The following is a 14,032-nucleotide window of genomic DNA, read 5'->3' as shown; positions in this document are numbered from 1 at the left end:
TTACTTCTTCATCCCACCACTCACTACCCTTTCTAATCAACCCACCTCCCACGCTTCTCATGCCACAAGCATCTTTTGCGGAATCCATCACTGATTCCCTAAATACATCCCATTCTTCCCCCACTCCCCTTACTTCCACTGTTCTCACCTTTTTCCATTCTGTACTCAGTCTCTCCTGGTACTTCCTCACACAAGTCTCCTTCCCAAGCTCACTTACTCTCACCACCCTCTTCACCCCAAGATTCACTCTTCTTTTCTGAAAACCCATACAAATCTTCACCTTAGCCTCCACAAGATAATGATCAGACATCCCTCCAGTTGCACCTCTCGGGACATTAACATCCAAAAGTCTCTCTTTCGCGCGCCTGTCAATTAACACGTAATCCAATAACGCTCTCTGGCCATCTCTCCTGCTTACATAAGTATACTTATGTATATCTCGCTTTTTAAACCAGGTATTCCCAATCAACAGTCCTATTTCAGCACATAAATCTACAAGCTCTTCACCATTTCCATTTACAACACTGAACACCCCATGTATACCAATTTTTCCCTCAACTGCCACATTACCCACCTTTGCATTCAAATCACCCATCACTATAACCCGGTCTCGTGCATCAAAACCACTAACACTCATTCAGCTGCTCCCAAAACACTTGCCTCTCATGATCTTTCTTCTCTTGCCCAAGTGCATATGCACCAATAATCACCCATCTCTCTCCATCAACTTTCAGTTTTACCCATATTAATCGAGAATTTACTTTCTTACTTTCTATCACATACTCCCACTACTCCTGTTTCAGGAGTACTGCTACTCCTTCCCTTGCTCTTGTCCTCTCACTAACCCCTGACTCTACTCCCAAGACATTCCCAAACCACTCTTCCCCTTTACCCTTGAGCTTCGTTTCACTCAGAGCCAAAACATCCAGGTTCCTTTCCCCAAACATACTTCCTATCTCTCCTTTTTTCACATCTTGGTTACATCCACACACATTTAGACACCCCAGTCTGAGCCTTCGAGGAGGATGAGCACTCCCCGCGTGACTCCTTCTTCTGTTTCCCATTTTAGAAAGTTAGAAAATACGAGGAGGGGAGGATTTCTGGCCCCTCGCTCCCGTCCCCTCTAGTCGCCTTCTACGACACGCGAGGAATGCGTGGGAAGTATTATTTCACCCCTATCCCCAGGGATAATATATATATATATATATATATTTATATATATATATATATATATATATATATATATATATATATATATATATATATATATATATATATATATATATATATATATATACATACATACACAAACATACGCATATACATATATATACATATGAAAAATGTAAGAAACAATTTAGAAAACTGAAACTTCTAGCTTGAAATGAAATGAAAAAAAAATGAATGTCACATAATGGTTCAACCTCTGGCTATGGAAAAGGGAAATGTATAATTCATTTACACAAACGTCAATAGCAGTTCTCATCAATTTAACCACTGTATCAATAAGCTTCAATGTCTAAGCTACATTTTTTCCAATTTCACTATTTTCTTGTCAAAACACCATGTATGAAAACTATCACTCCAGTAACACAACTATAAACATTTACTTCCCCTTTAAAAAAGTTCTGGGGAAGTCTGTCTCGATACACTGCGGGACACTCTACCACCTGGCGAGGTTATATATATATATATATATATATATATATATATATATATATATATATATATATATATATATATATATATATATATATATATATATATATATATATTTTTTTTTTTATACTTTGTCGCTGTCTCCCGCGTTAGCGAGGTAGCGCAAGGAAACAGACGAAAGAAATGGCCCAACCCCCCCCCATACACATGTACATACACACGTCCACACACGCAAATATACATACCTACACAGCTTTCCATGGTTTACCCCGGACGCTTCACATGCCTTGATTCAATCCACTGACAGCACGTCAACCCCTGTATACCACATCGCTCCACTTCACTCTATTCCTTGCCCTCCTTTCACCCTCCTGCATGTTCAGGCCCCGATCACACAAAATCTTTTTCACTCCATCTTTCCACCTCCAATTTGGTCTCCCTCTTCTCCTCGTTCCCTCCACCTCCGACACATATATCCTCTTGGTCAATCTTTCCTCACTCATTCTCTCCATGTGCCCAAACCATTTCAAAACACCCTCTTCTGCTCTCTCAACCACGCTCTTTTTATTTCCACACATCTCTCTTACCCTTACGTTACTTACTCGATCAAACCACCTCACACCACACATTGTCCTCAAACATCTCATTTCCAGCACATCCATCCTCCTGCGCACAACTCTATCCATAGCCCACGCCTCGCAACCATACAACATTGTTGGAACTACTATTCCTTCGAACATACCCATTTTTGCTTTCCGGGATAATGTTTTCGACTTCCACACATTTTTCAAGGCTCCCAAAATTTTCGCCCCTCCCCCACCCTATGATCCACTTCCGCTTCCATGGTTCCATCCGCTGACAGATCCACTCCCAGATATCTAAAACACTTCACTTCCTCCAGTTTTTCACCATTCAAACTCACCTCCCAATTGACTTGACCCTCAACCCTACTGTACCTAATAACCTTGCTCTTATTCACATTTACTCTTAACTTTCTTCTTCCACACACTTTACCAAACTCCGTCACCAGCTTCTGCAGTTTCTCACATGAATCCGCCACCAGCGCTGTATCATCAGCGAACAACAACTGACTCACTTCCCAAGCTCTCTCATCCCAACAGACTTCATACTTGCCCCTCTTTCCAAAACTCTTGCATTTACCTCCCTAACAACCCCATCCATAAACAAATTAAACAACCATGGAGACATCACACACCCCTGCCGCAAACCTACATTCACTGAGAACCAATCACTTTCCTCTCTTCCTACACGTACACATGCCTTACATCCTCGATAAAAACTTTTCACTGCTTCTAACAACTTGCCTCCCACACCATATATTCTTAATACCTTCCACAGAGCATCTCTATCAACTCTATCATATGCCTTCTCCAGATCCATAAATGCTACATAAAAATCCATTTGCTTTTCTAAGTATTTCTCACATACATTCTTCAAAGCAAACACCTGATCCACACATCCTCTACCACTTCTGAAACCACACTGCTCTTCCCCAATCTGATGCTCTGTACATGCCTTCACCCTCTCAATCAATACCCTCCCATATAATTTACCAGGAATACTCAACAAACTTATACCTCTGTAATTTGAGCACTCACTCTTATCCCCTTTGCCTTTGTACAATGGCACTATGCACGCATTCCGCCAATCCTCAGGCACCTCACCATGAGTCATACATACATTAAATAACCTTACCAACCAGTCAACAATACAGTCACCCCCTTTTTTAATAAATTCCACTGCAATACCATCCAAACCTGCTGCCTTGCTGGCTTTCATCTTCCGCAAAGCTTTTACTACCTCTTCTCTGTTTACCAAATCATTTTCCCTAACCCTCTCACTTTGCACACCACCTCGACCCAAACACCCTATATCTGGAACTCTGTCATCAGACACATTCAACAAACCTTCAAAATACTCATTCCATCTCCTTCTCACATCACCACTACTTGTTATCACCTCCCCATTTACGCCCTTCACTGAAGTTCCCATTTGCTCCCTTGTCTTACGCACCCTATTTACCTCCTTCCAGAACATCTTTTTATTCTCCCTAAAATTTACTGATAGTCTCTCACCCCAACTCTCATTTGCCCTTTTTTTCACCTCTTGCACCTTTCTCTTGACCTCCTGTCTCTTTCTTTTATACTTCTCCCACTCAATTGCATTTTTCCCTGCAAAAATCGTCCAAATGCCTCTCTCTTCTCTTTCACTAATACTCTTACTTATATATATATATATATATATATATATATATATATATATATATATATATATATATATATATATATTATATATATATATTTTTTTTTTTTTTATACTTTGTCGCTGTCTCCCTCATTTGCGAGGTAGCGCAAGCAAACAGACGAAAGAAATGGCCCAACTCCCCCCCATACACATGTATATACATACGTCCACACACGCAAATATACATACCTACACAGCTTTCCATGGTTTACCCCAGACGCTTCACATGCCTTGATTCAATCCACTGACAGCACGTCAGCCCCGGTATACCACATCGCTCCAATTCACTCTGTTCCTTGCCCTCCTTTCACCCTCCTGCATGTTCAGGCCCCGATCACACAAAATCTTTTTCACTCCATCTTTCCACCTCCAATTTGGTCTCCCTCTTCTCCTTGTTCCCTCCACCTCCGACACATATATCCTCTTGGTCAATCTTTCCTCACTCATCCTCTCCATGTGAACAAACCACTTCAAAACACCCTCTTCTGCTCTTTCAACCACGTTCTTTTTATTTCCACACATCTCTCTTACCCTTACGTTACTCACTCGATCAAACCACCTCACACCACACATTGTCCTCAAACATCTCATTTCCAGCACATCCATCCTCCTGCACACAACTCTATCCATAGCCCACGCCTCGCAACCATACAACATTGTTGGAACCACTATTCCTTCAAACATACCCATTTTTGCTTTCCGAGATAGTGTTCTCGTCTTCCACACATTCTTCAAGGCCCCCAGAATTTTCGCCCCCTCCCCCACCCTATGATCCACTTTCGCTTCCATGGTTCCATCCGCTGACAGATCCACTCCCAGATATCTAAAACACTTCACTTCCTCCAGTTTTTCTCCATTCAAACTCACCTCCCAATTGACTTGACCCTCAACCCTACTGTACCTAATAACCTTGCTCTTATTCACATTTACTCTTAACTTTCTTCCTCCACACACTTTACCAAACTCAGTCACCAGCTTCTGCAGTTTCACACATGAATCAGCCACCAGCGCTGTGTCATCAGCGAACAACAACTGACTCACTTCCCAAGCTCTGTCATCCCCAACAGACTTCATACTTTCCCCTCTTTCCAAAACTCTTGCATTTACCTCCCTAACAACCCCATCCATAAACAAATTAAACAACCATGGAGACATCACACACCCCTGCCGCAATCCTACATTCACTGAGAACCAATCACTTTCCTCTCTTCCTACACGTACACATGCCTTACATCCTCGATAAAAACTTTTCACTGCTTCTAACAACTTTCCTCCCACACCATATATTCTTAATACCTTCCACAGAGCATCTCTATCAACTCTATCATATGCCTTCTCCAGATCCATAAATGCTACATAAAAATCCATTTGCTTTTCTAAGTATTTCTCACATACATTCTTCAAAGCAAACACCTGATCCACACATCCTCTACCACTTCTGAAACCACACTGCTCTTCCCCAATCTGATGCTCTGCACATGCCTTCACCCTCTCAATCAATACCCTCCCATATAATTTACCAGGAATACTCAACAAACTTATACCTCTGTAATTTGAGCACTCACTCTTATCCCCTTTGCCTTTGTACAATGGCACTATGCACGCATTCCGCCAATCCTCAGGCACCTCACCATGAGTCATACATACATCAAATAACCTTACCAACCAGTCAACAATACAGTCACCCCCTTTTTTAATAAATTCCACTGCAATACCATCCAAACATGCTGCCTTGCCGGCTTTCATCTTCCGCAAAGCTTTCACTACCTCTTCTCTGTTTACCAAATCATTTTCCCTAACCCTCTCACTTTGCACACCACCTCGACCAAAACACCCTATATCTGCCACTCTATCATCAAACACATTCAACAAACCTTCGAAATACTCACTCCATCTCCTTCTCAAATCACCACCACTTGTTATCACCTCCCCATTTGCGCCCTTCACTGAAGTTCCCATTTGCTCCCTTGTCTTACGCACTTTATTTACCTCCTTCCAGAACATCTTTTTATTCTCCCTAAAATTTAATGATACTCTCTCACCCCAACTCTCATTTGCCCTTTTTTTCACCTCTTGCACCTTTCTCTTGACCTCCTGTCTCTTTCTTTTATCCATCTCCCATTCAATTTCATTTTTTCCCTGCAAAAATCGTCCAAATGCCTCTCTCTTCTCTTTCACTAATACTCTTACTTCTTCATCCCACCACTCACTACCCTTTCTAATCAACCCACCTCCCACTCTTCTCATGCCACAAGCATCTTTTGCGCAATCCATCACTAATTCCCTAAATACATCCCATTCCTCCCCCACTCCCCTTACTTCCATTGTTCTCACCTTTTTCCATTCTGTACTCAGTCTCTCCTGGTACTTCCTCACACAGGTCTCCTTCTCAAGCTCACTTACTCTCACCACCCTCTTCACCCCAACATTCACTCTTCTTTTCTGAAAACCCATACAAATCTTCACCTTAGCCTCCACAAGATAATGATCAGACATCCCTCCAGTTGCACCTCTCAGCACATTAACATCCAAAAGTCTCTCTTTCTCACGCCTGTCAATTAACACGTAATCCAATAACGCTCTCTGGCCATCTCTCCTACTTACATAAGTATACTTATGTATATCTCGCTTTTTAAACCAGGTATTCCCAATCATCAGTCCTTTTTCAGCACATAAATCTACAAGCTCTTCACCATTTCCATTTACAACACTGAACACCCCATGTATACCAATTATTCCCTCAACTGCCACATTACTCACCTTTGCATTCAAATCACCCATCACTATAACCCGGTCTCGTGCATCAAAACCACTAACACACTCATTCAGCTTCTCCCAAAACACTTGCCTCTCTTGATCTTTCTTCTCATGCCCAGGTGCATAAGCACCAATAATCACCCACCTCTCTCCATCAACTTTCAGTTTTACCCATATTAATCGAGAATTTACTTTCTTACACTCTATCACATACTCCCACAACTCCTGTTTCAGGAGTATTGCTACTCCTTCCCTTGCTCTTGTCCTCTCACTAACCCCTGACTTTACTCCCCAGACATTCCCAAACCACTCTTCCCCTTTACCCTTGAGCTTCGTTTCACTCAGAGCCAAAACATCCAGGTTCCTTTCCTCAAACATACTACCTATCTCTCCTTTTTTCACATCTTGGTTACATCCACACACATTTAGGCACCCCACTCTGAGCCTTCGAGGAGGATGAGCACTCCCCGCGTGACTCCTTCTTCTGTTTCCCATTTTTAGAAAGTTAATACAAGGAGGGGAGGATTTCTGGCCCCCCGCTCCCGTCCCCTCTAGTCGCTTTCTACGACACGCGAGGAATACGTGGGAAGTATTCTTTCACCCCTATCCCCAGGGATAATATACATATATATACACATATACACACACACACACACACACATACATACGCACATATACACACACACACACATACATATATATACATATGAAAAATGTAAGAAACAATTTAGAAAACTGAAACTTCTAGCTTGAAATGAATGAAAAAAATGAATGTCACATAATGGTTCAACCTCTGGCTATGGAAAAAAGGAAATGTATAATTTATTTACACAAATGTCAATATCAGTTCTCATCAATTTAACCCCTGTATCAATAGGCTTCAATGTCTAAGCTACATTTTTCTCCAATTTCACTATTTTCCTTCCTATTTCCTAGTGAAATAGTGATTATATTATATATATATATATATATATATATTATATATATATATATATATTATATATATATATATATATATATATATATATATATATATATGTATATATGTATTCCTTTGAGTCCACGGGGAAAATGTAACAGGATACGTTTCCAAATGCACATTCGTGTAATAATCACATCATCAGGGGAGACACAAGACACAAGATCTCTTGTGCCTCCTCTGATGATGTGATTATTACACGAAAGGGCACTTGGGAATGTATCGTGTTTCCTTTTTCCTGGCAAAATTGTGATCCTTTCCAATGTATATACATACATATATATATTATATATATATATATATATATATATATATATATATATATATATATATATATATATATATATATATATATATATATATATATATATATATATATATATATATATATATATATATATATATATATATATATTATCCCTGGGATAGGGATTAAGAATACTTCCCACGTATTCCCTGCGTGTCGTAGAAGGCGACTAAAAGGGAAGGGAGCGGGGGGCTGGAAATCCTCCCTCTCGTTTTTTTTATTTAATTTTCCAAAAGAAGGAACAGAGGGGACCAGGTGAGGATATTCCAAAAAAGGCCCAGTCCTCTGTTCTTAACGCTACCTCGCTAACGCGGGAAATTGCAAATCGTTTAAAAAAAAAAAAAAAAAAAAATATATATATATATATATATATATATATATATATATATATATATATATATATTATATATATATATATATTTTTTTTCTTCTTTTAAACTATTCGCCATTTCCCGCGTTAGCGAGGTAGCGTTAATAACAGAGGACTGGGCCTTTTTTGGAATATCCTCACCTGGCCCCCTCTGTTCCTTCTTTTGAAAAAAAAAAAAAAGAAAAAAACGAGAGGGGAGGATTTCCAGCCCCCGCTCCCTCCCCTTTTAGTCGCCTTCTACGACACGCAGGGAATACGTGGGAAGTATTCTTAATCCCCTATCCCCAGGGATAGGGGAGTATATATATATATATATATAATATATATATATATATATATTATATATATATATATATATATATATATATATATATATATATTATATATATTATATTTATATAGGTTCTGTAAATTGCTATATGCTGGCACTGTCAGCCTGATGGAATTTTACAGGTGTAGACCCCGTTGCTCTATTACCACGAGAAATTTCTTTGAATCTTCTATTATTAAATACACAAAGAATTATGATCTTAATATCAGTGATGGTCTATACATTTTAGATAACAGACTGCATACTTGCCCCTCTCTCCAAAACTCTTGCATTCACCTCCCTAACTACCCCATCCATAAAAAAATTAAACAACCATGGAGACATCACGCACCCCTGCCGCAAACCAACATTCACTGAGAACCAATCACTTTCCTCTCTTCCTACTCGTACGCATGCCTTACATCCTCGATAAAAGCTTTTCACTGATTCTAGCAACTTACTTCCCACACCATATACTCTTAATACCATATGAGAGAATCTCTTTCAACTCTATCATATGCCTTTTCCAGGTCCATAAATGATACATACAAATCCAGGTGTTGTTCTTAGTATTTCTCATATACATTCTTCAAAGCACACACCTGATCCATACATCCTCTACAACTTCCACACTGCTCCTCTCCAATCTGATGCTCTGTACATGCCTTCACCCTCTCAATCAATATTGTCCCATAAAATTTCCTAGGAATACTCAACAAACTTATACCTCAGTAATTTGATCACTCACCTTTATCCCCTTTGCCTTTGTACAATGGCGCTATGCATGCATTCCGCCAATCCTCAGGCACTTCACCATGAACCATACATACATTGAACATCTCCTCCAAGGAATCAAAAACACAGTCACCCCTTTTTTAATACATTCCACTGTAACACTATCGAAACCTACCGCTTTGTCGGCTTTCATCTTCTGCAAAGCTTTCACTACCTCTGTTTACCAAACATTCTCCCTGACCCTCTCAATTCACATAATAACATCCAATAGCCACGATTCTAACCCAGGATATTTTGCGTGGTAGACTGGAGCGCTAACGGCGAGGTTATGATTAGCTTTAATAGGGAAATGACTACTCGATCACAAGTAATCGAATATCCTTCACCTCATATTACGAGCAACTAGATCTACACCGGTCAGATCACATCAGGCTCAAAATTACCCATAGCTAGGATTTTACAGAACCTTACTCTACAAGCTTGGAGGTATATGAACACGACTAAAGTGCATATGAAGGTGCACTTTCATCGAACTCACAATACCCTCAAACAACAAGGATTCGAATCCATGATCTTTTGCGTGGTAGTCGGAAATATTATTTTCCTATTAGAGTTATCATTGACTCTCCATTAGTATTCCCTGCTACCACAAAATAAATGTTGGTTCAATCGAATCTTGGATGTTGGAGGTCATTGCGTGTTCCATAAAAGTGCTTGTTTATAAGCACTATACTCCTGCTCATATACTATTGCGTTTGTACAGTAAGGTTCTGTAAATTTCTGTATGCTGGTACTGTCAGCATGATGGGATTTGACTGGTGTAGACCCCGTTGCTCATGGTTGTGAGACGAAGTGTTTTCGATTACTTGTAATCGAATAGTTATTCCCCTATTATAGGCGATCATGTAGGCACCTAGCCATATCTACCTTCCCGAAAACCATGCAAATGGTCTTGGGTTCGAACCTTGGCTATTGGCGGGTTATGTGTTCTATGAAAGTGCGCTTTCATATGCAGTATATTCGTGTTCATATAACTCTACGTTTGTACAGTTAAGTTCTGTTAAATGTTATCTGCTGGTAATGTAAGCCATTGGTCTAGATCCCGTGCTCATGGATTTCAGACGAAGGGTATTAGAATATCTAGTGATCGATTGGTCATTTTCCTATTGTTGGCGATCATAGCCGAGTGGTAGCGATCCGCCTACTACGCACAAGGTCTCGGGTTTGAATCCTGGCTGTTGGAAGGCTATGTTTTCTATGAAACTGCATGTTCATATGCACTGTATTCACTTATGTATCTGGGAGTGGATTTGGCAGCGGATGGAACTATGGAAGCGGAAATGAGTCACAATGTAGGGGAGGGGGCGAAGGTTCTGGGAGCGTTGAAGAATGTGTGGAAGGCTAGAATGTTATCTCGCAGAGCTAAAATGGGTGTTTGAAAGAATAGTAGTTCCAACAATATTATATGGTTGTGCGGAGGAGGATGGATGTGGTGGAATGAGATGTTTGAGGACAATACGTGGTGTGAGGTGGTTTGATCGAATAAGTAATGAAAGGGTAAGAGAGATGTATGGTAATACAAAGGGTGTGGTTGAGAGAGCAGAAGAGGGTGTATTGAAATGGTTTGGTCGCATGGAGAGAATGAGTGAGGAAAGATTGATAAAGAGGATATATGTGTAAGAGGATAGAGTGAAGAAGATCTTGAGCGATTGGGACCTGAACATACATGAGAGTGAAAGGCGTGCAAGGAATAGAGTGAGTTGGAACGATATGGTATACCAGGGTCGACGTGCTGTCAATGGATTGAACCAGGGCATGTGAAGCGTCTAGAGTAAACCATGGAAAGTTTTGTGAGGCCTGGATGTGGAAAGGGAGCTGTAGTTTCGGTGCATCACACATGACAGCTAGAGACTGAGTGTAAACGAATGTGGCCTTTGTTGTCTTTTCCTAGCGCTACCTCGCGCGCACACGGGGGAAGAGGGGTGCCATTTCATGTGTGGCGGGGTGGCGGCGAGAATGGATGAAGGCAGCATGTATGATTATGTACATGTGTATATATGTATATGTCAGTGTATGTATATGTATAACGTTGAAATGTATACGTATGTATATGAGAGCGTGTGGGCATTTATGTATATACATGTGTATGTGGGTGGGTTGGGCCATTCTCTCGTCTGTTTCCTTGCGCTACCTCGCTAACGCGGGAGACAGCGACAAAGTGTAATGAAATAGAAATATATTATATATATATATATATATATATATATATATATTATATATATATATATATATATATATAATATATATATATATATATATATATACATATATGTATAGATAGATAAATAGAGAGAGAGAGAGAGAGAGAGAGAGAGAAAAGAGAGAGAGAGAGAGAGAGAGAGAGAGAGAGAGAGAGAGATGGCAGGAACTCGGTTAACTTTACGCGTCATTAACTCAGCCATATATTTCATAGCCTTAATAATTCCGTAATAGAGCTTTATCTCTTAGATCAATTATCATATTCACAGAGTATATAGGTATGTATGATAAAGTTAGCCTTGTATCCTTTTTATCAAAGATTAATTCTTCAGGTTGTGATTTAAGTCGTGGATCAACGTTTCCCGTCTTGCTAAACTATTAGAAGAAAGCAATTCAGCAAGAAAGTTCCTTATGTCCAAATCTAATGATTTTCCTTACTCGTTGAAGGATAAGATACTTCAGAATGTACAGGTTAAACAGAGGAATTTAGATTGATATTGGGAATAAGGATATATCTTCCGACATCCTGTGTGCTCGCCATAAGATCATGTTATTTCAAATCTTCTTTGTCTGCTTTCTACTCATTTGAAGGTATAGTAGCTCCAATATGTTTTTCAGCCTCCAGTTTGGGACTATGTAAAAAATGTAAACCAAGGAAGTTTGTTCAGAAGTGGACAAAGAGAAGTCTTCAAATATTGTTAATTGGAAGTAGCCTTATGAAGACCATATACACAAAAGGTGTGCTCTGTCGCTTCATCTCTCCCATATTAACTGGCAAATCCTTATCTGATGACACTGACCAGCAGGAGTCAGAGTGTTCTTGCTCAATGTTGCACTCACTTTGTAAATGAAAATCTCTGAAGATTAAAATAGAGAAGCATACGTCTCTTTTACTGACTCTATAGAGTATTCCCTGGAAAATAGTTCAGATCTTTATTCAGTCTATTGTTTCTGTACTACCAGTTCAGATGACTGTTGATGGTTTACTGTTGAGCCTACTACATAAAACCCTGGAACATGAGGCCTCAGAGCACACAAAACTCTGGAACATGTGGCCAAAGTACACACAAATCTCTGGAACATAAGGCCACACAACACACAAAGCCCTGTAGTATGCGGCCAAACATCACACAAAGCCCTGGAACATGAGGCAACAAAACACACAAAGCCCTCGCACGTGTGGGCCACACAGCAAAAATCCTGAAACATGCGGCCTTGAGCACAGAAAGCCCTGGAACATGCGTCCAGAGGACACAAAGCCATGGAACATGCGGCCACATAATTCACAAAGCTCTTGAATATGCAGCCACAGAATACACAAAGCCCTGGAACATGAGGCCACACAGCACACAAAGCAATGAAACCTGCGACCACAAAACACACAAAGTCCTGGAACCTGCAGCCACAGAACACAAAAAGCCCTGGAAAGTGTGGCCATAGAACACACAAAGCAATGGAACGTGTGGCCACACAGCACACAAATCCTGAAAGCATGCAGCCTAAGAAAACACAAATTACTAGAGCATGTAGCCACAGAACACACAAAGCCCTCGAACATGTGGCCACAGTACATACAAAGCCCTGGAACATGAGGCCAGACAATACACAAAGCCCTGTAGTAAAGGGCCACACAACACACAAAACCCTGGAACATGCGGCCACAGAACACAAGAATAACCTGAACAGGAGGCCACAGAACACAGAAAACCCCGAAACATGAGGCCACAGAACACAAAAAGCCCTAGAACTTTCGGAATCACAGCAAACAAAACCCTGTAGCATACAGCCACAAAAAGCAGAAAACTTTGAAACATGCGGCCACAGAACAAACAAATACGTGGAACATGCGGCCACAGGACACACAAAGCCCTGAAACATGCGGATACAGAACACAAAAGTCCTGGAACATGTGGCCACACAACGCACAAATCCTGGAACTTGCGGCCAGAGAACACACAAGGCCCTGGAACATGTGGTCACAGGACATAAAGCCCTGGAACATGCGGCCACAGAAAAGAAAAAGCCCTGAAACATGTGGCCACATAACTGACAAATCCTGGAATATGCGACCACAGAACACACAAGGCAATGGAACATGCGGCCACAGACTGACAAAGCCCTAGAAAATGAAGCCACACAGCACAAAAGCCCTGAAACCTGCCGACACAGAACACACAAGCACTACAACATGCGACCACAGAACACACAAAGCTCTGGAACTTGCGGCCACAGAACACACAAAGCCTGGAACATGCGGCGATAGAACACACAAAGCCCTGGAACATAAGGCCACACAACACACAAAGCCCTGAAACCTGCGGCTACAGAGCACAGAAAGCCCTACAACATGCGACCACACAACACACAAAGCCATGGAACTTGCGGCAACAG

At 40.7% G+C, this 14,032-nt stretch overlaps 1 protein-coding gene across 1 annotated transcript in view; it reads left to right on the top strand.

Annotated features, from left to right (window-relative positions):
- The window catches only part of LOC139753080 (glutamate receptor ionotropic, delta-2-like), a 205,581-nt gene extending 193,068 nt beyond the window's left edge, over positions 1-12,513 (top strand). The window contains exon 7 of the mRNA XM_071669168.1: positions 11,974-12,513. Coding sequence (XP_071525269.1) covers positions 11,974-11,985 — 12 coding nt within the window. The 3' untranslated portion in view covers positions 11,986-12,513. The remainder of the gene's footprint in view (positions 1-11,973) is intronic.
- The last annotated feature ends 1,519 nt before the right edge of the window (positions 12,514-14,032 follow it).

This window comes from Panulirus ornatus, chromosome 14 (genome assembly GCF_036320965.1).
Source record: "Panulirus ornatus isolate Po-2019 chromosome 14, ASM3632096v1, whole genome shotgun sequence".
Lineage (NCBI taxonomy): Eukaryota > Metazoa > Arthropoda > Malacostraca > Decapoda > Palinuridae > Panulirus > Panulirus ornatus.
The sequence above is the reverse complement of the archived record's forward strand: the minus strand, read 5'-3'. Positions and strand labels throughout refer to the sequence as shown.